General features: G+C 43.8%; 1 protein-coding gene and 1 long non-coding RNA gene across 5 annotated transcripts in view; one reads left to right on the forward strand and one right to left on the reverse strand.

Moving 5' to 3' along the window:
- Positions 1-23933, reverse strand: part of LOC112576848 (cholinesterase 2-like) — a 49470-nt gene extending 25537 nt beyond the window's left edge. The window contains exon 1 of one of the 4 annotated variants that reach the window (XM_025259639.1): positions 23796-23933. In XM_025259639.1, the coding sequence (XP_025115424.1) occupies positions 23796-23879 (84 nt within the window). In that variant the 5' untranslated portion in view covers positions 23880-23933. Of the gene's footprint in view, positions 1-1381; positions 2027-11164; positions 13978-14081; positions 14192-23795 lie in introns of those variants that run through there. The other 3 variants (XM_025259644.1, XM_025259645.1, XM_025259642.1) reach the window with 3 other exon arrangements.
- Positions 14317-21402, forward strand: LOC112576851. Its single transcript, XR_003101929.1, has 3 exons — positions 14317-15535; positions 19217-19307; positions 20507-21402. It is a non-coding gene; the product is annotated as an uncharacterized LOC112576851 (long non-coding RNA).
- Positions 23934-25981: the final 2048 nt, after the last annotated feature.

The following is a 25981-nucleotide window of genomic DNA, read 5'->3' on the forward strand; positions in this document are numbered from 1 at the left end:
AATTTACCTTTTTCCAACCTCTACAAAACTGTTCTTTAAAATATCACTTAGCTCGGAAAAAATACTATATTTGAAAATCCCAATAGCTATCTACTACTCGACTATCCTGTTCTCCAGAGAAAAGCCCACAAACATAGTCATTACAGATGAGCGGGTTCATTACCACGTGGTTCACGCATGATGACGTCAGCGTTGTATGGTCTTGATGTCCGTGTTTTTGTCCCTTTCTGCGCATGTTTTATATTTGTAGGTATGTATCTCAAGCATGGACAACCCTCTGTCGTGCTTATCCAGCCATTGAAAACAATTCACGCTCTTGTAAACAAAGAAAAGTGTTTTTATTTCCTTCTAGGAAAGATCTCGCCACAATGAACCTGTCTTTTAATCACGTTGTTTTTACATTTTTTCCACCCATCCCATAAAAGTACCCGAAAAAACAGCTCTGTGAAACTACCCAGGATGTACATTCACCACTTCGTCGTCTCCTTTGTCTGCTTCCCCTCCCCTGCCTTTGTCAACGAGCGGAGAGAAAGGTATAAACTTTATTTTGGCGAAGAACGAACACGTAAATAACTCGAGGAGGACATTGAATAAACAATCAGCCTTCTACATTTCGTGTCTAAACAAACCCCTCGGCAAGGAGTTTCGCTTCCTGTCTCACACATACGAATTGCCCAGTGTCCTAAGGGTCTGATATCCAGCAAGAAGGAAAGAAAGAAAAAAATGGACGCGATCAGAAAAAAGACAAAAGAAGCAGATATTGCTAACACTAATCAGTCCTTAACATCTACATCAACAGCCTGATGCAACTGGTGTTTGTCCGGCTGACAGGCAAACAAAAACACACGAGCGGCAAGTAAACTTGGGAAATTGTTGTCTGATGATTGTTTTTCTTTTTCTGGATGCGTGCGTGCACTAGAAGTTTGTTGTTTACCAACATACCTAGCCACAGATAAAATAACCTCAACGCATAATAAAGTTTAATAACACTTCTACTTCCGGTCATGCGCTGTGAAACATCTGAATAACGTATTCTTAACTCACTGTGTGTCTGCCTGTGCTATCATGAAAATAATGTACATAATAATCCATATTATTCATTTTTTTCCGAGAATATAATCACAAAATAACCTGAAATTGTGTAAGTTTCAAATGTCTTTTCTAGTCGTTCATTTTCTGATGAAGCTTGTGTCCTATTACGAGAATCAAGATTCGTTTGTAATATGTCAGCTTGTAAGGGTTATTCAGATACATGAATGTATGGTGGCTGCACACGCAAACGCGTGTATGCACGTACACACACACAGCGTGCGATCACACAAACATACACACTGTCTCGTTATCGTAAAATGAGAAAATAAACTGAATTGTCATGCCTTACCTCTCCTACAAAGATCCGTGCACAGAAAAGATCCCTCTACCCCGGATCCTCTCACAACACCTCCCGAGTGGACAGGCGGCTCCCGACTCACAAAATCAAACAGTCGAACCCTCGACCGCGACTCCTCCACGCTTGTGTAGTTACCTCCCCCTACTTCAGGGTGCGCACCGCTCGCAGGGCACTGCCTGCTCTTGACAAGAACTAGCCGCTGGTTCCTCCACCCCACATTCACACACTCCTCCACTAGTCTCCCCTCCCCCTCTCTGGCTGTGTTCTCCCCCCTTGCACACCGTTTCGTCTGATAATGGCCAGCGGCACGGACACGCTTCGATGAAGCGGGTCGATAGACGACCGGGTCGTCGAGTCGGGTGTTGGTGGTGGTGGTGGTGGTGGTTGGCGGGTGGAGGTGTATCGTGGTGCTAGCGACACTCGCCAAGGTTGGGAGGAGGCAGACAAGGGGAGGAATGAGTCAAGGGATTAACAGGTGCAATCGCTGATTTACCTGAGACGCCTCGACAGGTGGTTCACCTCCACACTTGGTGCCCTCGTCTGTGTCTGTAATGATCAAGCGCATGCCCCAGCTTTGTAAACAATAGAGTACGCACAAAACGCACACACACAAGCAAACACACACACACACACACACACACAAGCAAACACACACACACACATACAAACATACACAAACACATAGAGCAGGGAGGAGAGAAAAGCTAAATGGACTTCTTTAAAAAAACTGACAGCACTGACCCTTTGCACTCAGTCCCCTCCTGTGATACCTGTCAAACCTCTCACACCTCTGTTACCCTTACATCAGTGCACTAACATCATCGACGTAGTTTTCCTCCCAGGGATCCATTCACACTTGTCTTCGAAGACCCTGCACCAGAGTTTACCCTTCTCGCTTCTTTCTTCAATTTCTGAGAACACATCTGCGCCACAAAAGACTTCCCATGTCGGGAGAACATTAATCTAGAAGGTTCCTCAATTCAAGGACCATGGGGAAACCTTTTAGGGGAGCCGCACCCCTGCGAGCAACATGGTGTTGTGCACCTTGAGGTTCTTCTTCCTTCAGTTCATCAGCACCGCCTGATGGACAGAGAAATGGAAATGGTCGTGAAGGATGATGTTTTCTGAAACAAAAATGGGGAACAGGACTGGTGAAGGGGCCCCTTGACCGACCCCTATTGTCTCTGGGAAGAATGTTACTAAATCCACCAATACTTTGGTCATTGAGGTCTTGTACAGCGCACCCAGGACTTGGACAGGTCATCTTCGATGCTGAATGTTCACATGTCGGGGTGCCTGTCCTCGTGCCAGGTCGTCAAACTACCCACAAAGCATTGCGGAGTCGGTTTGACTGTAAAACTATGGCTGGAGCCTGTATGAAACAGGAATATCGTGAAATACCTGATAATACCCATAATCCTCGGTTCACGACAGAAACCGGGAATTTATGAAGCGGTGTTATGTCAAGTCCTAATTTATACCCTTGCATTTATACCCGCGATTTTGTTGGAATAAAATGCATAATACCGAGATTTGTAGGACAGATAATGGAGGTCGTATTGGGCTTTTAGTTGGGGGCCGAGATAATTCTTTCATTCAGTGGTTGAAGAGTGGTCCACCTCCACCCTCTATGCCGTCCCATCTGGATTCTTTTGGTGTCCTCTTCTGCCATTTCTTTCGCACTTACCTTAGGAAAACACATCTGTAATTTTTCGACTTCTAAGTAACAGTTATAACCGGGTATGAGTGTACTCAAATACTCCTCAGTCCTGCCTGAGACGAAATTTTGATTAACTTTTCAACCTGCATTAAGTTCTTGAAACTCTCTCTTTCTTTCTTTCTCTCTCTCTTTCTCTCTCTCTCTCTCTCTCGCACACACACACCATATATAGATATATGTAATATTTACCGATTTGAACTACATTGTCTCAGTACAGGGGATTTAAGATGGTGTCCAATATCACGTGACTGGACACCCCTGCCAGTTCCTCCGCTCACTGGACAATCACCAGGGTGCAGCCCGACGGAAGGCAAATCGATGATGAAATGCGCAGAATCCGAAGCTTTGAACAAAATCCACAGAAAATCGCTGCACTTCCGGCAAAATTAACTTCGTGACTGCGTCAGCACCACGAGAGCCTGGCCGCCACGTACCGGTCACGTGATGACAGCGGAGCACGTACGGTGCAATTATTTAATGAAGAACTGAAGGCTGAGCGTTGGAGGCTGAAAGGCAAATGCAAATGTCTTGTATATGTATGAAATATTACGACAAGCTGACAGTTTCATCGTAAGGTCGCTCAGTTCCAGCGGGTATTTCCACCCGACAAAGGAAGCAATAGTCACGAAGACAGACCACGTCCTTGCCGCCGGGGAGGTAAATGTGGTAATCAAGGGGAAATGGGTTCTCTCCGAGGCAGGATCCAGAACCTGCTGGTATTATTCAATGTTACTTTACCCCCAGTGTATATTTGCCACCGATTCATTACATCCACCCCAGCGATAAAGTAATCATTGTCTGGTGTGAACGACGGAAACAAGACTGTCATCTTACCCACCCTGCCCCGGGACCAACGACTAAACCTTGGTTTATGACCAACAGCCCCATGGAGGGTACAAAATCTCATGCTTGATCTTTTTATGAGTTTCCCCTTTGTTCCTCGGAATGTCTTAGTTTGGATTTTTTGTCTTTATCCCTTTATCTTGTTAGCGAGCATCTCTGTCTTATGATACCTCTATATTTGTTGTTTCTTCTTTTCTTCTCTACTTAATTTTTAACTATTGCTGTTGAGAAGGTGAGTTACATCGCAAACGAACTACTCATCTTGTTAATGGTCTGAAGAGAATCAGACCACAGTTCCAGAGATGAAATCCACCCAATAAATCGAGTCAGTGGGGGTTCTGGTGGATGCATGTGCTGTAGGTAAAATAAATTAGAAAGACTGTTGGGAAACTTTGGTCTGACATTCTTCTTGTAGAGATGAGGATTTTTTCACCTTCGAAATAATCTTGTATAAACATGTTTACCTCTACTCCTAAATTTATCTGTTAAACAGAAATCTATCGTCTACCATCGTTGCTAGTTGAAAAAGAAGATATTATATCATTTCAAAATTATAAATATTCTTTGAATTTATCGTCGTCATAGCTTTAATACACGCGGAAGAAAAATAATCAAGCAAAGCATGATTAGCTCAAAAAAAGATTTCAGATGTAAACAAAATTTCCGAACATGTTGTTACTTATATGATTCATTGTCTGCTGTCCTTAGCAACTATAAACACACCTGTCCAAACGGGACAGAAGAAGATGGAGATCTTTAATATTTTCTTCTGTCACGTGACACAATGTACTAACATTGCACCTGTGACGGTTAGCAACATATCCATAGATAAGTGACATTGATATCATATTCTCTGGGTTGAATATTGAATTGTTGTGCCTCGAACACCCAAGATCCTGCCTGACAGGTCACCATGACCAACAGAAAGTCCCTCCTCACTAAATGCTCACACGAGTTGAAGATATGGCTATTGCAAACATCAATACGGTATTGAGTTGTTAGAAGTAAAAAACAAAAGTGTTTCGCAGCAGTTGGGGAGTGGAAGAGGAGATTAATCACCCGGCACTCCCGCTAAAGAAGCGCAATATAATAAAGTACAAAAAGTCTCCGATCCTTTCATTTGTTTAAATTTTTTCGATACCGTTCATTATCGACCCCTCCGCCACAAATGTTCTTCGGATTTTCATGGAAGGGAGGTAAGCTGGAACAAACACACGCTCGCACGCACGGACACACGCACACACACAGAAAAATGGAGACAGTCGGTAGTCGTAAAGAATCCCAGACAGGCACAATTGGATTCAAGTAAACATGGGGCTGCTCAGATCCTCCCAACTTGAGAAAAACAAAGTTAAAACTTTGCTTGTTTGCTTGCTTGTTTGTTCATTTGTTTATTTTACGCCGTCTGCATCAAAGACCATCTCACGGCGAGAATGTACATATATAACAGAAAAATGTCTTGTTGTAGCGGTTGGCAAGGTTGTGATGTCATGGAGCCAGATGCACAACACGTCCTGCAATGGACTTGGTCTACCTTAGTTTTAACTTACTGTAACTAGAGCACCTTCCCATGTTTGAATTGCCCACTGGGACTAATAAAGTTGATCATTGTCATTGTCATTGGCATTGGCATTGGCATTGGCATTGGCATTGTCATTGTCATTGTCATTGGCATTGTCGTTATCATTGTCATTGTCATTGTCTTTAGACGCTGGCTGCATGGCTAAGACGTAGCATTCTGTTGTTACTCTTAAACTAAACATGTCTTACTGCTTCTCGTGAACCCTCGAAAGATATTCTGTAAACACCCGCGTCCACTTGCTGTGCGCATGATACCCGTTAAGACACAGCAAGCTTATGGGTACATTTATGTGTGGAAAAGTTGGCCATTGGTCTTGTAGCTCGATGACATAGCTGCCTGTGGCAGGCGGCATAACTCAGTAAGAACTAGCTAAATGCTAACGTGTAGCAGGCAGCTAAAATATTTAGCTTCACTGATAGCTTTGCGTGAGCCATCTCCGTGTTCTGCTCCTAACCCCTGGTCCATCCAAGTCTTTTTTTTTTTTTTTTGATTATGAGAAACACGAAAGCATGCTGCATTGCGCCAAAGAAAGGTGCAATGGGTCAGAAGAGCGCGTCACGTGCATGTCACGTGATTGCTGAGGGGGGCGTGGGCAGGCGTGCACGCCGACATGCTTCTTGTAAGCTGCAGGAAGGATGCCTCAGTCCCGACTGTCCTGGCACAGCTAGAGATCACAGAGAGCCCGGGCCACTGGCCTTTAAATTTCTGGGTAATTCCAGACGTGGAGTGTTATTATTCTGAGAATTTGAGAGGCCGAGGGGTGGGACGGCCTCCCTAACCTATCGATCACGCAGGAAATTGAGATCAAAGGAGATGGTGTCTCTCCTCCCATTCCATCCACCCCGTCTTTACATGTGAAGCAATTTCTAGCGCGGGGTTGCTGGGGTGGGGGAGGGGTGACACAGCTTGCCTTCTATGTCCTGCGTGCGTGACTTCTCAAAACGAGGCTGCATGACGTCATCTGAGTCCTTGTCTCGTTTGTCTGTAATGGCGGCTGGGCTTGGGGTCTGTTATGTCAAAAGATTTTTTTTTCAAACAATAGGGCATACATTTCTTAGCAACACAACATCGATTTAAAGCTCTCTACTGTAGAAGTTTCGATCTGCCATGATCTTCGAGAATGCAGTCCTTTGCCTGCAACTGTTCACAAGTGTAGTGTGTCTGTGTGTGTGTGCGTGCTTGTATCCCCGTTTGTGTGTGTGTGTGTCTGTATTTCTACATCTTTCTTGTCATGCTTCAGAGTGCACTAACTTGCTCCCATAAATTCCCACAAGTCGACCTGCTCGGAATCCCAATATCACTAAAATTGTGTAACATGATCCTCACTCTGAATATTTTTCGTAACATTTTTACAACTTTATATCCGCGTGCTCTGTCTTTCAAGTTGCACTAATTTCAATAAAAATCCAATGCCCAGCTAAGCAGCCTTCTCCCTTCACCACGAAGCCCCTGAAATCAGAGACTCCTGTCTGCTCGGAGCGAGGACTTGCGAGCCACGGCCTTCAACCGATAGGGGGCGCTTCTAATTTTCTAGAGTGCTGTACCCTCGCCATCAAACGCACAACGACCGAAATAAAGCAAGTATGGCCGACAGGCTTGATGGCAGCACAAGCATGCACAAGGGAAGCTACTCGCAGGATTAAGGCGACAACCCCCGGAGGGCGTGTCTGTGCGAGGTCCTCGAGGCTGAACTACGCAGGAAAAGGCGGCTGCCTACCCCTACCCCTACCCCTCCATCTACCCCTTCCCCACCCGTCTTGCACAAGTCTCTTGTGACTGACGCCGAGGGTTCGTGACTCTGTTTAGCTGTCACCTGCTGTGGTCAAAGGGCAACTCCGCTAAAAGGTTAACGGGATTCACACGTGACCGGGTTGCGTCACAGCCTCTTCCTCTCCTACAGTTAGAATCGCACACCTCAACCTTTCACCACAGACTTTCTATCACCCACCCGGTTGTCTCAACCTATGTATTTTGTTCCACATTTTCTAACTTTTCAACTGTCCTTGTTTTGTTGTTTCTGAGAGATAAACAACCAACGTGGACCTTACAATGGTTGCTATGCACTGCCACCAGAGTGGTCTCCAAGAACACTACGGACTAGGGATTGAGATGTGGAAGAAGATTAGATTGATCAAACCACTAAAAGATAGTTTTTCCGGTTAGAAAAGAAGGGGGTGAAATGTTAGTTTATTGTATTTGTGTTTGAGATGTTGCTTTGTGGGATTGTTATTGTTGTTTTTGTTGTTTTTGCGCAACTTCAAGTTGTAGTAATCATAAACATGAAAATTGCTGGATTGTTTCTTCGTCGACTTCTTTGTCGAGCTGGCATTAAGTGTTGCTACTGTTGTCTCCATGGCATTTCTCTACCCGACACGCCTCAACTGTTTGTGTCATGCCTGTCGACAGAATCCCTCGGCTTCGCTCGATCAGCCGCTTCAAATGTTAAGAATTTTTTAGCTTTATTGCATTGTACTTTTTACCGGGAGTGCCCGGCCATTAATCCCCCATTCATCTCCCCATCTGCTGCGAAACACTAAATTTTTTGTTTACTTCTGAGCAGATCAATCAGCTCAATGTCTTATTGATGCTGGCAGTATCCACATTTGAAGCGGGACGAACTTTGTTGTGTTTGTATCTATCAGTCGATTGATCACACTGTGTCTTGCCGCTTCCCTTTCTCAGACCTTGTATTCAACTGACTGTTTTTCCCTTTCTGCACTGTTCTTTGTTTTAATGTTCTGTGTCATTGTAAAGGAACCTGCGGGTTTCACATCAGATGATATTTTTAGCCCGTGATCTTCGCCATTTGTGTTGCTGATGACATCAGGGCTGAGAGAGACCACGAGGACACAGTCCATTGGTCACGTGACGATACATAAAACTTACCAGGAGGGAAAAAAGGTACAAAAGCGAATTAAAAACAAAATTCCGAGACAATTAGTACACAGTGTAGGAGGCTTGTCTTTACCACACCACGGTCTCACATGACAGTGTAACAGTTCAAATAACGGGGACGAGACAAACATGACCCAGTCTAACAGAACCCAGTGTAGCAGGGTTCAGTCTAACACAGCAAGGCCTACAAGTTTGTATGTCACCTATCATGCAAAAAAAGTGTAATAAAGTAGTTGAACTTTTATGTACAAAACCTCGGGGTTACACACTTAACTGAAACTCCTTTTTATCAGTAAGCAAACAAACTGCATTGAACCTAGAAATAAATCACATTAACAAACCCTTTAGAATGAAGTCCTAACACGTACTGATATGTCAGAATTGGTGACAATAACATAAAATGTAATTTATTTGTCCAAATTAACTTTTTCTTGCCATTCATCCCCACCACCACTAATGAGTTCTGGCTTGAGGTGACTTTAATTCTTGTCTCCACTGAACCACAGTAAGTACCACGAGAGTTCTAGCTGTGAAAAAAACATATCAAAGGCACGTCAGTCTATTAACGGATTCTTTTCTAAAAGTTTAAATTTTTTAAATTTCACAGTCCTGATACGCATCTGCAACAGTCTAAAGGGATCCAAAATGGTGGTAGGGGCAACCACATGGCATCTGAAACTAGCCAATACCCTGCGAATGTTTGCATGAATATACCTATGGACCAGTCTCGTGATTTCCTTTCACGACTTGTAAACTACAACCTTTTGGTCCCAACACACAGCCTCGCCCGCCACAGAAAAAACAGGGCTCGGCCTCGACGGCCTGTCCTCAAAAAGAATTGCACCATCGGGCTTGACAAGGGCATACAAACAGGGAGAAAGCTGCTTGAAAGGCAGCACATAGCTCACATAGCTGTCCTTGTCTCGCACCCCGGGTACTGCTGACCCTCATTGCTGCACGCCGCAGGGTGGAGCACCCCATGCAAGCACACAGTAGCTGCCCCTGTCAACACTGACACTGCTCCCTTCCCAGTTTAATTACTTCCCTTACAGCAAGCTGTAATCTTAGTCCCTTAGGGGCCATACACGTGGATATTCTTTCGCGGCGAGAATGCCATCCCCCGGGCACTCTTCTCATGACATCGATCATCTCATCTGATAAAGATACAATCTGCTCGACATCACACTTTTCATTATATTAGCTCGGCGCAAAAAAGTCATTAGTTTGATAAATGAAAGCGGAGGAACAAGAACATCTGGTAATGTCCACTTTGAGAACTATTCAGTTACTTTTTCTACAGAATTTGGATTCATTTCTTCGGTGTTTAAATATTATCATGAGAACAAACAAAAAAAGATTCAATCCTGACACTGAGACTGTCCGACACAGAGGAGGGCACAGACCAACCTGTGGGAGACAGACATTCCTTCTCAAGCTCTGGATCCCTAACATCCGCTTCAAAGACAAGATTTACCGACATCATTAGCACCGGTAGGACTTTCTCTCAAGAAACAGGCTCGCAACAATTTTTCATTTATATCCACAGCTTCTGTTATTTTTCTCTCCGGACAGCCAATCCTGGTTATCTGAAATGACTTTTCTTTGAGGACATCGCCAGCTTATCGCCAGCTTGATGTCTGCAATCAGACGAGTGATAACAAATGGTGGTGGTGGTGGTGTGGTGGGGACCGAGGATTTGAACCACACACAGAACGTGGATATGAGGGTCCTGTCCGAGATAAGGTGGACACAACAGTTCCTTTGTGACATATAAAGTATTTTTAGATTCGTCAAGAAAATGAGTTCACGAAAAACTAAATTAACTTTCAGCAATAATCACAAAGAAACAATGAAAGTATTCAGAAACTAAAATGACAATTGATAGGAGGGAAAATATAAGTATGAAAGAATTTTTTTAATAAAACTTTATTTTGTTCTCATTCATTCTTTTCTCACGATCTCCGTCTATCTCCCCCTAGTCACTGATTCACTCATTCACTCACCACTTGCAGAAACAGATGCACAAGGAATGAACAGAGGAATGAAGCAAGGAAATGAAACCAAGATAAGAGACAAAGAAAAAAACTGTAATATAAAGACATTAGTGTTTTGTTCACTGTTAGTTATATAAGTTATATAGGAGACAGAAGACAGGAGAAATGGAAAAAAAATGAGGGTTGGGCAACACCGTCAATGCTGAGAAGGAAGGACATACACATTCAGGAATAAACATTAATAAGATGAGAATGCATTCGAGAATGAACATAAGATGAACGCGTATTCGAGAATGGATATTAATTAAATGAACACTACATCCGGTATGAAAACTAATAAGTAAAAGCAGTCAAAAATAACCGCTAATAAAATAAACACTCATTTAGGAATGAACACTAATAAAATGAGAGAAATAAATGTCAGTCTGATAGCATCATCTTCAGTTTCGGTGGACAGATAAAAAGAGTGGATAGTTTGAGAGACGAGAAGAAGAAGAAATGGAGATGAGTTGGTTGGGGAAGGGACGGTAATAAAATGAACACATTCAGGGATGAACGGTGTGAAAAGTGAACAGGAATAAATGTCGACCCCAGAGAACCGACATCAATTTCGGTGGAGAGACACAAAACTGGAAGTTGAGAGATGAGAGAGGGAGAGAGAGATGAGAGAGGGAGAGAGAGAGGGAGCCAAGTTCTAGGAAGGAGAAAGACAAACTTGAGAGACTACTCCATGACAATACCTTGAGATGTGAACACAGTGGCTCCGCTCGCTGTCTGAAGAGAGAAAAGCTTCGTTTGTAAACTTGTTTGTAAGCTTGTCACAACACTTGTAACCACTTCCTTCTCACCTGGACCTCTTCTACGTCACAACTAACGGATCACCAAGCCTCCTGTTTGACTCACGCTTGAGTGAACTCACCCAGACCTTCCCAGCGGGCGGTGCAAACATGGACACGTTGCTACAACAATAGTCCAGGGCTGAACACTTTCACCTGTTCATTGATTGACTGATCTTTCAGACAGGTGTCACGCATGACAGGTGTTGCATTGAACACAACATCGTGAAAACATCAACAATGAATTATATGGCAGCAACAGTCCACATGTCACCGTTGAAATTCATCTTGTATTACGAAACATTTAAACATTAAACCCTGGTTAGAGAAAAGTTTTGTGGACGAGGGTCGATTGAACCTCGTGGGCAACAAAGGTAAGCGAGTGATTGGAAAATGTCGAGCGTCTGGGACACACAGATGTACGACCTCTCGGCGAGATACTTCCACCTCAGGGAGTAACCATGACTACAGGCAGTCAGTTAGTCGGACTGGATTAAGAGGGACGATGGTAAATGTGGACTCGGGACCGCAATTATTCTAGGGACCGGATCCGAAGGTAGGAGAAAACCACAATGGAGGCTGTTGTAGACCAAATGTGAAGGTGGTTAACATAAATAAGTCGAGTTAGCACTAATAAGACAATAAGTCCAGTTAACACTCACAGCACAATAAGTCGAGTTTGCTGATCAGAAAACAGAGGTCAGGTTGCTGTAGATGTGAGTTTGAGGTGAAGACCACATTCCCATCCACATGCGTCGAACTTGTACTCACAACAGCCTTCAATCTGACATCACACCTTCTCTACCTTTCTTTCTGTCGCTCCGCCAGCAGCGATGCTCACAAAACGAACTTTCTCGCGCACCTGTCGTGAACAGAGGAGTTGACAAGTCTTTCTGACAACCGTAGCAGCCTGCACACTGACAGACTTGGCTTGGAGATAAGATAACCTGATGACTTCCCTACACAAAGCTGTTGAGTTTCCCTTTCATCTTTCATCAGCTGTACAAGTTATATCTCTGAACTCTCGATTTTTTTTTTTTCTTTTTGCTATTTTTTTTCTTTTCTTTTTTTTTTTTTTTTTTTTTTGCTATTGTTCTGTTTTGTTCTGTTTTGTTTTGTTTTTCTGGTCACGTAGACGCATGTCAGAGTGGTACACTGTTCCAAGAGGTGCTTGCTCCCGAGGTCACGCGCAGCTGCAGCTTCCTGTGGGTTTTGCTTGCCCCTGGTAATAAAGGTCGACTTTTCTGAGCAGGTGCCTGTTTTTCTCCTTGTGATGAGTTCATGTCGTAGATCCAACGCAATAAGTAAGAAGACAAATACATAAAAATACACTTGTATGATGAAAGCCGCTCTCTCTAAAAGCTGCAGCTTGCGTAATGATTCGGTGAAGCTGAGTGCAAAATATTATTTCCAAAATTCAGTGGAGTAATTTTATGTAAAAATTGTTTCAGAAATTAACTTTTGGTCCCAGCTCTTCGATTGGCTGAGGGCTTCACACCGTAAACGTCTCCAAGTACAATCGTGACGTCAGCGTTGTTGACCTCGTTCTGTGCATGGAGATGTTTGTACGCGTCTGTCTCAAGACCGGAAGTGGGGGCGGGTATTCACCCAGATAAATAAAGTATTGTGAATTGATCTCTACCCAGGCATAAGAACAAGATTTTGTACCCCACTACACTCTTTAACAACCCCTTCTCTCTCTCTCACACACACACAAACACACAAACACACAGGTGCATTCTTACTCGCTGTATGTGTGTATGTAAGTAGGGTACGTGTGTGTGGGTTGAGAGGCAGAAAAAAATGTTCGTTGGTGTATACCTGGAGGTGTGTGTACTTAGATGCATGGTTTCTGTTTTTATGTGAGTGAGGGCATGTGTGTGTGTGTGTCCGTGCCAGTAGACATACATGCGACTCTATGTATGTATGAAAGTGATCAAAAAAGAGAAAAAAGCCCCAGTTCCCTACGAGAAGAGGACTCATTCACACTCCTCACAAATGAAACCCCACATTCTAGCTCCCTTTATCCTTCATCAAGATGTTTAAATGCCAATAAAAAAGCAATAGCCACAAGTCTAATTTTAAAAGCATCTGTAAGACACCGTTCATGAACCAATCGCCAGGAGGATATCAGGGAAACATCAAGGACTGTCCATCTAACACATCTCTGTCGTCATTCATTATCTGTCGGAGTTGACGAGCCAGCCCCGCCACTGAAAGGAGGTGAAACAAAAGCCACAGTGTTGAGAATTATCACTTTTCATTTCCTACTCAAAACTGCACTCGGCGCCACCCTGCCACCGCCAGCCTGTGTCTTTACCGGTGTAAAGGGGTGGAAGCTTACCCTGATGTTAATTTGAGCTGAATACACTCGATGTTGTTCCCTGTTTTACGCAAATACACATAATATTTCATCAGTAAGCATGCACGGACATACACAACAACATTCTGGTCTCTGTTCTGGTCACGTGTTCAAGCTCGACTACCAGCAGGACATCCGAGCCATGGATACAAATCACCGATCTGGCTAACTCCAATACAAAGATATTTATTGCTAGTGAAACAATCATAAATCATGAGGATGTATTCGAACTTTAATTTTCAAGTGTTAAACACCGATCATGGGCTGTTTCCAAGTCACGCATGAAAGGATTTCTAATGGGACTACGAGGTACTCGGTGTCAACCACTTCATTTTTCCATGGTATGGATCCTACAATTGCGGAAAAAAATATACGCGACATTTGCAGATAAAAAAATATTTTATAATTAGAAAAATATTATTTTCAATTCTAACGGTCCAGATTTAAGTTCAGCCATACCTGTCGAGATTAAGGTTCCTTCAAATTTACGGATTCTGCCGGGTGAAACTCTCAGCGAACCTTCCTCAGTTGCTGTCAGAGGGCCTTGTGTCCTTTGCTTTGCTTTGCACCTACAATAAATAACAAGAGAAGCTTCCTGGTCTAGAAAAACAATAACAGTTTGTGTACAGAGGGACAATTAATACTCGTATTGCGGCTGCAACAGTCCGTACCTGTCAGCACAGACAATAATGTTTGTTGGTGATTGACGATGCCGAGAAACAATCTGCGGAAGACAGAAAAACCCTCCGTGCTGTTCATGGAGTTCTCCTTGTCCACAGGTGTATTTTTTTTTCATTAGATGTCAAAAAGAACATTTCCATGATGTAGAATGTAAAGCTGTGTCGATGTTATCTACTTTTCATCTCACTGCCAGCTAAAAAGTTGACAGCTGCAGCATCCTCTGTTGACCCTGCGGGTGCTCGCCTTATTAACCTGTTCGCTGATGGATGAAGTGCGGCAGCCACGTGACAAGCATCTGAATGTGATGGGAGGAGGGAAACAATAAATTACCGGCGGTTGTTTTGTATTTTGACACAGGCGAAGGTCTACAATCATTACAGAATGTTTATAGATCATACACGTCGGTGTGTCATATTGGCAAATGTGTAAATATTTGTTCTGGGATACAGAAGGGGAACCTACGACAGTTTTAGAAGTCCTTTGGCTGTTGGAGAACTGTGATGACAGCTTTGGGCCTGGTATAGCTTTATATGGGGTTAAAAACACAATTTTATCTGTTGATCACATCCGTAGCAGCACACTGTACATGCTGATTACAGGGTACAGGACCTTCTCATGGTCTTTGGCTGGTCTGTCCATCTGTCTGTCTGTCCATCTCTAGGACTTCCACCGACAAGGACCCCGTCAACACACTCAGCACGTGCTGCCGCGGGTCAGAAATGTCTGTCCAATGCTGTCTTTCACTCATCACCTCCGGCTCCAGGAAAGAAAGAAAAGATGCTCTGTGTGCCGAGTGGATTCTCGTGCCTACAGGCAGCGCACGCAGACTGCACGTGTCGGTAGAGAACACGTGACAGTCACAAAGTCTTATTCATCGTCCTCACTCCCTCCACCCCGTGAAAAACATACAAAAAAAATCAAGACAATAAAGTACATGACCTTTGACTCTGCTCAAGGGGCTGCTCCTCTCACTTCGGAAGGAGGTGAAGTGCTCTTGTTGTCTTCCTCTTGTCTTCCTCTTGTCTTCCTCCACACCTGTGTTCACAGTCTGTCCACTGAGTGAAGTGCTTATTGTCCTCGCACGTGTTGCTGTGCTTGCAAGTCAGTCTGACAGATAATATTTATGGCGAGCTATCCTCCGGCAGTTTGTGCGCCATGTTGACTACAGTATTGTGGTTGAGAGACGGTGGTGTTGACATCCTCCCATCCAACCCCGAGAGTACTTCATACACGTGAGTGCGTGTGCGCGCGTGTGTGTGTGTTTGTTTGTGTGTATGTGTGTGCTTGGATGTATTTGGTATTATCGTTGTCATCAAGGTGTGCGGTGAAATACAGGAACTTTTATATCGAAGACACGGAGCGGTCTGTCACTTTCATTTACTTGACCTCTAGGTCCTTCTTTGTCTCCTACCAACTCTCCTGTTTGTTTGTTTTTTCTCCTATCCTTCTATTGTTATTTTTGTAAAGCCTTTGCTGTAAATAGGAATTATTTTTTCCTTCTTTGGCTTTTTTTACTACTACTATTATTTTTTCTCCTCTGACCTCATTTTCCTTTTTTCATTCATTCCTTTTTTTCTTTGTTTCCTATTCTTCTATCTTTATTTATTTATTCCTTTATTCTTTATTCTTTTCATTTTTCTTTTATTCTTTCTTCTGACCTTCCTTCTTTTAATCCTTTTTCTATTTTTTCTAGTCCATTCCTTCTTTCCTATGATCTCACTTTGTCGTTCTCTCTCATAGTTTTTCTCTCTCTCTCTCTCTCTTTATTGTCCATCCTCTCTGTGTTTTTTTTTCCTCCACAGCTCGTGTGTGCATGTCGTTCGGTTCAGTCGATCAGCAATAACCGTCAGCATATTTTCAAGGAGTGTAGGGCAATGCTCACGGGCTGCCATGATTTTCACATTGATGACATGGGGGCGTCCTGTCAGACCACTCCCATATATGGACAGAAGGTTTGCAGACTGAGTGCTGTAGCTTTACACGATGTTTCAAGGCTGCACCGTGCACGATCACGTGACCTGACCCCTCGTCACTAAACGTCTGACATACATTGTGGTAAACAGTGTCAAGCATGCCATAATAACATGTGTTAAACACAACATTTCTCTTGTTAATATTACACAACAAAAGTCTTTGTCAGCTCGGAGACAAAACATCTTCACACTCGTCAACTTCATCATCAATCGTTGTGTTTTTGTATTGGAGTATTTTTAGCGGTTTATTCTATGTAACCACGCACGCATATACAACTCACTCACCAAGTAATATTTCGCCAGGTGTTAATCAATGGAAGAAAATCATTCAAATTTCTCTGTCCTTTTCGACTCCACTTAACATTTGCTCCTTCCAAGTTGTTTATCGACGGCTGTCAGCGGTTGGTTTGACAGGGTACGTGAAGCCTGGATAGGGTACATAGAGCTTGTATAGGGTACATCAAGCTTGAATAGGAATGGTAAACTTGGATAGGGTACATCAAGCTTGGATAGGGTACATCAAGCCTGGATAGGGTACATCAAGCTGGTATAGGAATGGTAAACTTTGATAGGATACATCAAGCTTGGATAGGGTACATCAAGCTTGGATAGGCTTCATCAAGCTTGTATAGGAATGGTAAACTTGGATAGGGTACATCAAGCTTGGATACTTCGACTGTTGTTCTCACACCAAGCTGATTGTCTTGTCGGCTTCATCCTGCGATCATCCGTGGACCTGAGGAGCAGCAAGTGTGGACAAGTGAGTGGCTGTAAAGGAATACGATCCGCTCTCGCTGATTTCTGTATCGAACGATTTCTTCACACAAGCCAGTGACCAGGGGCTCCCCTTGGAAGTGTCGGGGGCGAAATAGTGTCCTGGGACCCGCCATAAAACGCTCAGCCTGAAGAAGACGATGAAGGAACAAACCTTCAGGAAAAAAATAACACTTCCATAAAGGATAAAAAGGTCTTTGATCGAGACCATTTCCGATCTTGAGAAGGCAATTGTTCCTATTTTGAGATTTGCAGCTTTTGCTAGGCTAGCAAGTACAATTCCTAGAACTGCCAAAGAAATGAGGTGATTTGCAAAGTTTCACATTCGTGGATTTTATGTTGACCATCACACCAGGCTTTGGGAAACAAGCAACTCAATGTACTGAGTTCAGCCAGTGATTTCAAAAAGAAAAAGCTTTGCTCTTGTAGACTTTGAAGACTGCATGTCCAGTGTACGACTAAAGGTAAACAAGTAACGGACTCCAACAAGTAACGGACTCAAATGTTAACAGTCTCTTCCTCTTTACTTCATCGAAGGAAATAAATGTTTGCACAGTCGACGGGGCCTCCCGCAATTTAGTATGATGCTCGATCAATGATTCCTCCCTCCTCCCACTTCACTCCCTTCTGTCGTTCTTTCGCAGTCCTCTTCTTGGTTGGCAACCACCAGTCGCCGGGGTCAAGAGAGAAAAAGCCGGAGGACTGGCTGTACACCCGACCATGTGCAGGCTGCGGTGACTTGATGGCGGCAGAGGAAGCTGGGGTCTGAGGCTGGAGCAGTCAGCTAAATGTTTATCAAATATTAGCATGCATGCTATCCTAGCAATCTGATCACGTGACTGTGCTTCTGGTCCCAGATTGCAACACACTGTGCACTGGCTCCAACATTCCGCAATTTCAATCAAAAATAAAAAAAATAGTTTCGATCCGGAAGTCAAACTTTTTGGGGATCTTGGTGTTGATTGAAGAGCTACATTTTTTCTTCCCGTTTCTACACCGGAAGTCATGTAATGTTGCTACCAAGATTGTAAAGGACCAGAGTGTGCCTTTGAAACCTCAGTTTGTTATAATTTATTTTTTTTATTTTTTTGCACTTGAATCTCGAGGCAAACAAATGGAAGCCAAGCCGCGAGTGAAGACGTGTCCAAGACACAAGCAAAGCCTCGCTCTCATTCCTGTCATCAAGATCATGAACCTGGCACCTGAACCTGCTCTGATTATGATCCTTGACATGGCGCACGACCGAGCCATCAGTGAAAACAAAATTCCTGCAATTTTGGACAGTATCAGACAAACTGTGTACTCTGGCATAATTACCAACCACCGCCGCCATAAACACACACACACATCGCCAGACTCTTCTTTATTTATAAGAAAGATAATTTTATATGGCATTTCCTGGAAAATGAGGATCAGGGCTGGGTTAATATAATAGCACAATTTTAAAAGTACAAAGCAGTTGGATAGGAAGAGGGATGAGGGGGAAGGAATGAGTAAACCGGAAGCTAGCGGAGGTATGAAAGAAGATGTGATCTTAAAAACAGCCTTGAAAGCTTCAGAGGTAGTCACTGTGAGAAGTGAAGTGGCTAATCATGTCAAACACAGGGGCAGAGAAGGAACAGGTTTGTTTTGACTGACTCCAGACACGTGATGGAGGTGGGCAAGAGCAGGTCAGCCTGTCTCAGTGTCTCAAGAATGTTCGGCCAGCCCCTGAATCCAGTAGTATCACACTGTGTACAGATCCTGGCTCACAAACCAAGCCAGGAATCCACCAGCATCTTACTTTTTGAGAGGCAGGACGAAAGATTGCAGACTGAGACTTTCCACAGGACTGCTAGCTGTAGTGTAAGCTATGTCAAAGGTCAGGCTGGCCGGTCGGCAAAACTGCTGACAGGATCGCAAAACCACTCGACACTTTGGCCCAATGAACCCGCCAGCATCTCCGATGACAGTCAATGTTTTCTTTCGCGCAAGAGTCCGAAAACATGGCGGCCTTCATGAGTCGACCTAGACACGATTGTAAGGGATCGTTTTCTACCGAAAAATTTCGCTCCGACATGATTCACAACATCAGTATCTGTCACTGAAGTCAGTATTCATCACTGAAGTCCCTCTCTTCTATCACTGAAGCTCAAATTACCACCTGACTTGCTTTTCCTTTTTCAGACAGGAAATGACGCAAAGCGTACTTCCGCTCTGGTTTCCCCAAACATCTGGATTCAGGAAAGAAGCCCCAAGTCTTTGCTTACCAATGCATGTGTGTAAGAAATAGCAAGCCTCCTTTTGTGTCTTTGTCTTGTATTCTGCTATCTTGCATCTTTGTGGGTGAGATGCTAAAAATTATTTAAATATATTCTTATTCTCATTATGCTGATATATTCTGATCTGTCTGCAGTTTCTATCTATATTTTATAGAATTTTTATCTTTTTCATTTTTATAAAAGTTGAATAAGAAAATATGCTACATTATTATTATTTTCATCATGATGATGATGATGATGATGATGATGATGTTGTTGTTGTTGTTGTTGTTGTTGTTGTTGTTGTTGTTGTTGTTGTTTGTTGTTGTTGTTGTTGTTGTTGTTGTTGTTGTTGTTGTTGTTGTTGTTGTTGGCACCAGTTTGCCTTTAAGCATGAAAAAAAATAATTTCCGACATCGCCAATAATTGGTTGTTTTTGAGCAAAGGGTCAACACCACCAGAACTTTCTCGACCGATGCTCGACCTCCATGCGTGGGTGCGACTCGTGGCCGTCGATCGTTGCATCTCACAGCATTGTTGTGTGTGTGTGTGTGCATGTGCTGGCATTTTCGCAATCCATTCAAGTGCAAACTACTAGACACCTTTTAGCGCCCATTGAGAGAAGGACGAGTCAAGGGAACAGCAAAATCTAATTTGCGCCGGCCAGTCTGGAACACGCCAGAACAAACCGCTTCCAGGCGAGTTCCAGCCCCGCGCACGAATCGGGAAAAAAATGAGACATTTCTATGATTGCCCGCGATCGCCAGGCTTGTAACCCATTTACCCTGGACTGATCACAGAGAGAGAGAGAAAGGATGGTTTACAGGAGCGAAGACGGTAACGATTGATGTGAGGAATGCAGAACCTTTTTCAGGCTGGTTGCAGTTCCAGAACGAGGGGAACTATCCCCCTCCCCATCCCGAAATTGGTTTGAGTGAGGTTTGGCTATGGCGGAGTCGCTGGATGCTGTAGGGTCAGAAATTGTGAACCGGGGTCGTGACCCTTCACCTTTTTGTCTGACCCAGGGTATGTAATCCTACTGGTTGATTCAATCCTGGGAGTTTGTCTTAGCTCGGGGTTGGGAAGGAAAGACTGTGAGTTGTGTCGTCATGGAAACGTTGGGAGAAATAATAGTACGTCCATCCTGCCTTTCTATTTAAGCACGGAAACACACACACATCTTCAACTTCAAAATAAAATCTTTCCTTCTGTACAGGTCCGAAACATGGCGTGTGACAAACACCATCACCAACAAGATTCATGACATTCGTCAACAGATGTTTACGCCACAACCTCAACATCAGATGGCCCGAGAAGATCACCAATACAGACCTGTGGGAGAAAACCAACCAAAGACCTGCCAGTCAAGACATCGAGAACCGGAAGTAGGGCTGGATTGGTCACACCCTTTTTGAATCCGTCTCACAATTTAACAAGACAAGTTCTGAACTGGACCCCACAGGGAAGCTCAAGGTTGGGAGACCCAGACAGACACGGAGGAGATCGGTCCACAGCGCGGAGGATCCTTATGGTTGTAGTCCAATGTTCCACTGGGGACAAACAGCTTCAAGACGATTTCTGTGTCGGGTGACCTGCTCCTCCTTTCTAGCATGGGATTTTTTGTGCTTTAGGTTTATTTTGGGGGTTGATATAAATTTATCTGTGTTTATTGTTCATGAAGTACTTTTCTTATTTTTTTTAATTCTTCATTTATTACCTTTCTTTAATACTCGAGTAACGCTTAATTATAATGTTATAACAGTTTAAAGTCCATTTTTATTTTTTAGTTTATGATTGGGCTTCTGTGCTTCAGCGGTATTTGTGTTTCGCAAGACATTAAGATTTATTTTAATTTATTTTTAACGGTTTTTAAAGAAGCCTGTGTTTTCCAGTATTTACATTTCTCCCGTTGGGTTCCACAAATCTAGAATTGCTTTGGATTGCCATATTTCTTTGGGTGGGATAGAGCATATATATATATGTTTAATATCAGTTTATAGATAAGACCCTATTCTATTTCTTGTTTGTTTTCATTGCACTCATGATCGCATGGGATTTACTGTCGCCATTGATGCCCGTTAGAGAATATTTATACATAATAAAGTGTTCTCCATCAGGTCTCCATGGGTGTTTTGGATTGATGACATCAGTTTGGTTTGTAGCAAAGCAAGATTGCTAGGTTAATTACCTATTACTTCTTTTAGTTCTTTGTGCATCATTTTTCATTTCTCTTCCTACATTATTTTTGATTGTTGGCTTGATAGCTATGAAGGAGTTGGTGATTTTACAACTGATGTTTGGTTATCCTGCCAGTCTTGTCATTTTTACTGGTAAATCAGTCTGGCTTTATGTCCTGCTTTTTATTCAAGCCGTTGATAATATTCCAAAAGTTTAGGGGGCAAAAAAGACTCTTGGCCTTCTTTCTAGAAGGGACATGAATGATTTGATGTCCACTCGTGTGCAGGCGGCATCAGCCCCGCCTTTTCAGGCTCCTAATATGGACATGGACTTGCCGTCTGACCTGTTGACATTAGGCTGGAGGTTGGAGGTCCATTACCTTGTTTGCGAGGTACAAGTGACCTGCAGCACGACTTCTCGACATCAAAACCTCGCCGCCCTTCAGACAGGTGTGGGTGTATGTTGTGCTACGTATTTTGATAAGAAAGTGTTTTGTCAGACTCCCACAACCTAAACTATCGACAGCTTCTGTAAATATTTTTCCACGAACATGCTGTAAGGTCAGATAACTCACGAGCGGGGAAACTACCTTTGATTGCAGACAAATCCGGTTTACACTCGACGAGGTTCTTTTTTTTCAAATATACCGATGGCAAAGTCTGTTAGGATTGTCTGTGATGTTGCAGCAAAACATCGAAAGGAAGAGCATCGATGACGTCACAACCCGTGGTTCCCGGGATTTGATTGGACGCTGACGAAGGTCCTTCTGGCGGGCGGCAACACGCGTCTCGTAAAAATTGAAGGAAGAGATCGAAATCTCGAGACAGTGCACCGTCCCATTGATTAAATGGAGACCACGATTGGGCAAACACGCCACCTACCCCCCGGACATTGTCAGGAGCTGATTTTCCGCGCAACTGCAGCTAACGGTTTGTTGCTGTCACGCTAGGTGGCTGACGGGCCTGTGTATGGTCCGTTAAATTAAAGCCACCAGCGACACGACTACAGCATCAGAAGGATACCAATGGCGAAGTCTCTAGCCTCCCACTTTTTTTTTTGTCTGCCCTTTTCATCGACGCAGCTGCATATCTTGAGAGTTATGTCTCCTTGGTCTGGTATTGACCGACAGTATGTGAGTGTGTGTCTCATGTTAAAGGTCTACAGGAGTGCAGCAATTTTTTCCAATGAGTTGAGTTTAGTTCAAGTATTTTCCAGAATCTGGGTAAATAACCTCCTCTCCTTCTCTCCTTCCCTTTCTTTTTTTCAAGAAAATTATCGTCATGCACGGTGAGGTGTGAAACTCTTGGACACGAGCGTGCGACGAGGGTTCGCTACAGTCGATATCATCATTTATTAATTAGACGTCCCACTTTCTTTTCCCTTTACCACGAGTTTCTTTCTGTGAAAGGAAATGTTGACAGGCTTGAATATCAAAAACTGAGATGGAAATGAAATTCACTAAGAATCTCAGAAATAGTCCAACTCACACCGAGCCAAAGCCAAGGGTCTCAGAATTCATGTCAGAATTCACTGTGCTCTTGTAGACCTTTAAGCCCACACGGCGCGAAACCGCGAGCAGAGGGCGATGAAAATGCTAACGATCCTGTAACCTTTTGATGACGTCGATCGCCCGGCGTACTCCTCTTATGGCCGGGACTGATGGGCCCCGTGTATGCCGATGACGTCACATCTCACTCGATGACGCACAGGCAGAGCAGCTGTTGCTGGCGGCGTGAGATGTGACGTCACACTCATCAAAACACAGCGTGGGTGAAGAGATGATGTCTCGTAGCTCTAAAGCAATATATCAACTGGCATCCTGAGGGAATTTTTTTTCTGCATGTTCTTTTTAAATCGGTAGAAATATTTTCAGTTCGTTCCTCGTCGTAGAGAACAAATAAACAATACAGGGTTTCCATGGAGATGTCGCAAGTCCTTCACCCACTCAAATAAGTTGTTTTTGTTTTTGTGCAATTTATTCGTTCTAGAAAGGGGTTAATGAATTTCAATTACGGATTGTAGTGTGGGGAGCTGGCGACCCTCATTGTTGGACCCTCGTTAAGTACAAAGTTCAAACCGATGACATGACAATGAAGTCATCAGTTGATTAAGAAAGATCTCATTAACCACTAAAGTACAAATGTGCAGAAACGATCTGAGCGATGAAGCGAAGAAAATCCCTCGTTAAATGATGTTTGGGATGGAGAAGATGAAATAAAAGCTGAAACAAAGAAATACTTTCTCTCCTTGTCCACCCCCACACCCTCCCTCCAACTCACTCATCTCCCCCTCGGCGCATCATCCAAATAAATAAAAGCAGGACTCACTTTTTGCAAGACAGCATCTCTGGCATCCGCTGCGCTGCCTGTGGTGTTAGTCTTTCCCGGGGCTTCCCTTAATTCCCTCGTCATGGGCGTAGTGTCAGCATCACCGACCCTCCAGACGCTATTGACCGCAGCCCGCGGCCGGCGTGGGGGGGCCACACAACCTGTGACGTCGGCCGCCAGTGGGCGCTGACCTCCTTGGCGATGACCGCGCGGCGCACGCGCACGTCAACTGGCCGCCGCGCGGCTGCTGCAAGTGTCGTGCAACAGGAGGTTGGCACCGCAGTCGACGGGATCTTAGTTTTGCCCGTCGAGAAGAATATTTTCGATTTTCACGTGATTTACCTTCTGACAGGGATGGAGAGCGAATTATTCTCTTTCTAGCGCGTGCGCACGCACTCGGACACACAGACGTGTGTACAAATGATGAATGTGTGAGAAAGTACAGATACACCTGGAAACGCGCTCGCAAACACACTTGTATATTATACATCCGTAGAGCTTGGCTAGGTTCATCTGTTTTCTCATCTGCCTTCCAACTAACATTTTCTCACACGCTCCCTCATTCACCCTCGCTCATTTACTCTCATTCATTATTTCTCATTCTCACTCACTCTTTCCATACTCTCTCTCGTTCGTTCTCGTTCACTCTCCTTTACTCTCATTCATTATTTCTCATTTTCACTCACTATATACATTCTTTCTCTTTCTCTTTCTCTCTCTCTCTCTCTCAACTTCGTTCTCGTTCTCTCTCATTTACACTCTCATTTACTCTCACTCATTATTTCTCATTCTCACTGACTCTATCCATACCCTCTCCCTCTCTCTCTTCATCCTTCGTTCTCGTTCACTCTCATTTACTCTCACTCATTATTTCTCATTTTCATTCTCTCTCTAACTCTAACTCTCTAACTGGTTGTCTTCCTGTCATCGTCTCCCTCCCACTAACCCTTTCTGTGTCGTTTTCATCCTCGTTTGTTCTCCTCTTCCCACTTCTCCCTCTCATCTCTTTCTCAATCATTCATCGAGGCTTTCTCTCGGCTTGACGGACGTGCAAGGAGATCCTCCTCTGATCCCTCGCCGAAGCCCTCCCGGCAAACCAAAGACACCTGTAGTCTGCATCCCGGTGTGATGACTAATTAACCACAGCCTCAGTCAAAAGTTAATTCACAAATAATGACCTCCCTGCAGGAGAGACTAAATAATAAATCAGACCTCAGAGACCCAATAATCAATCACAGCGCCCCCTCCCGATCGAGGGAGGTAACAGCTTCGGTGCTCGTCTGGAACCAGTGCTGCTTCCAATCTCACATTGTAGGTAGTCTGTAAATTATTTTACATATTCTTGAGTTTGGGTGACCGAGCTCTCTTTTAATTTTCATATTGTGAGGGTAAAGTTCACGCACACAAGCATAACAGAAGAGTGTGCACAACCATGGATGAACACATCTCTCTCTCTTTCTCTGTCTCTCCCCCTCCTCTGTTCCTTCTACCTTCTACCTTCCCGCCATTGTTGACCCGATGTAGAAATTCCCATTGTCCAATCCCCACATTGAAAAATAAAAACTCTTCGAATAAATCCTGTGACCTCCTGGTCCTTTGGTCTCGTCGGTCCTGTCTGTCTCCTCGCTGTTATCCTCTTCCATTTATCTTTTAAAAAAATCGATCATTCTTCAAAAGTGTTTTTGTTGTGTGGCGTGGCAAGGCAGTCGTATTTCCTCTGGGAACCGACAGACGCTGAAGTTGACCAATTTTTCCCTTCGCTCTTCCTCCGGTCCTTATGTCACAACCCAATCAATCTCCTCCGACCACACAATTCCTCCCTTCGACCCGCGCCGTCAAAAGATGAAGAAAGGTGCCAACGCCGACATCGCCAGTCTTTGAGGCTGCCGCCCTCGCCAACGCTGTTGTGGAAAAAAAACGATTGTGTAATAAAAAATAAATAATAAACAAACACGACTATTACAATGAAAGCTTCTAGTGAAGAATACTGTTCAGAAAATAAAAGAAAGTCAACAACAAAAATGCAAAAAAAAACAAACATAAATAGTGGGTGCACACGAACGATAGGGGACTGATGGAGAAAATTGGAAAAGTCTGTCTGTCACGACTGGAAAATAATTTTTTTTATTCCCAGAATTCATACAACTCTTCCGCATGCTAGGGTATTGGTATCAGGAATAAATAGA

This window comes from Pomacea canaliculata, linkage group LG12 (assembly GCF_003073045.1).
Source record: "Pomacea canaliculata isolate SZHN2017 linkage group LG12, ASM307304v1, whole genome shotgun sequence".
Taxonomy (NCBI): Eukaryota; Metazoa; Mollusca; class Gastropoda; order Architaenioglossa; family Ampullariidae; genus Pomacea; species Pomacea canaliculata.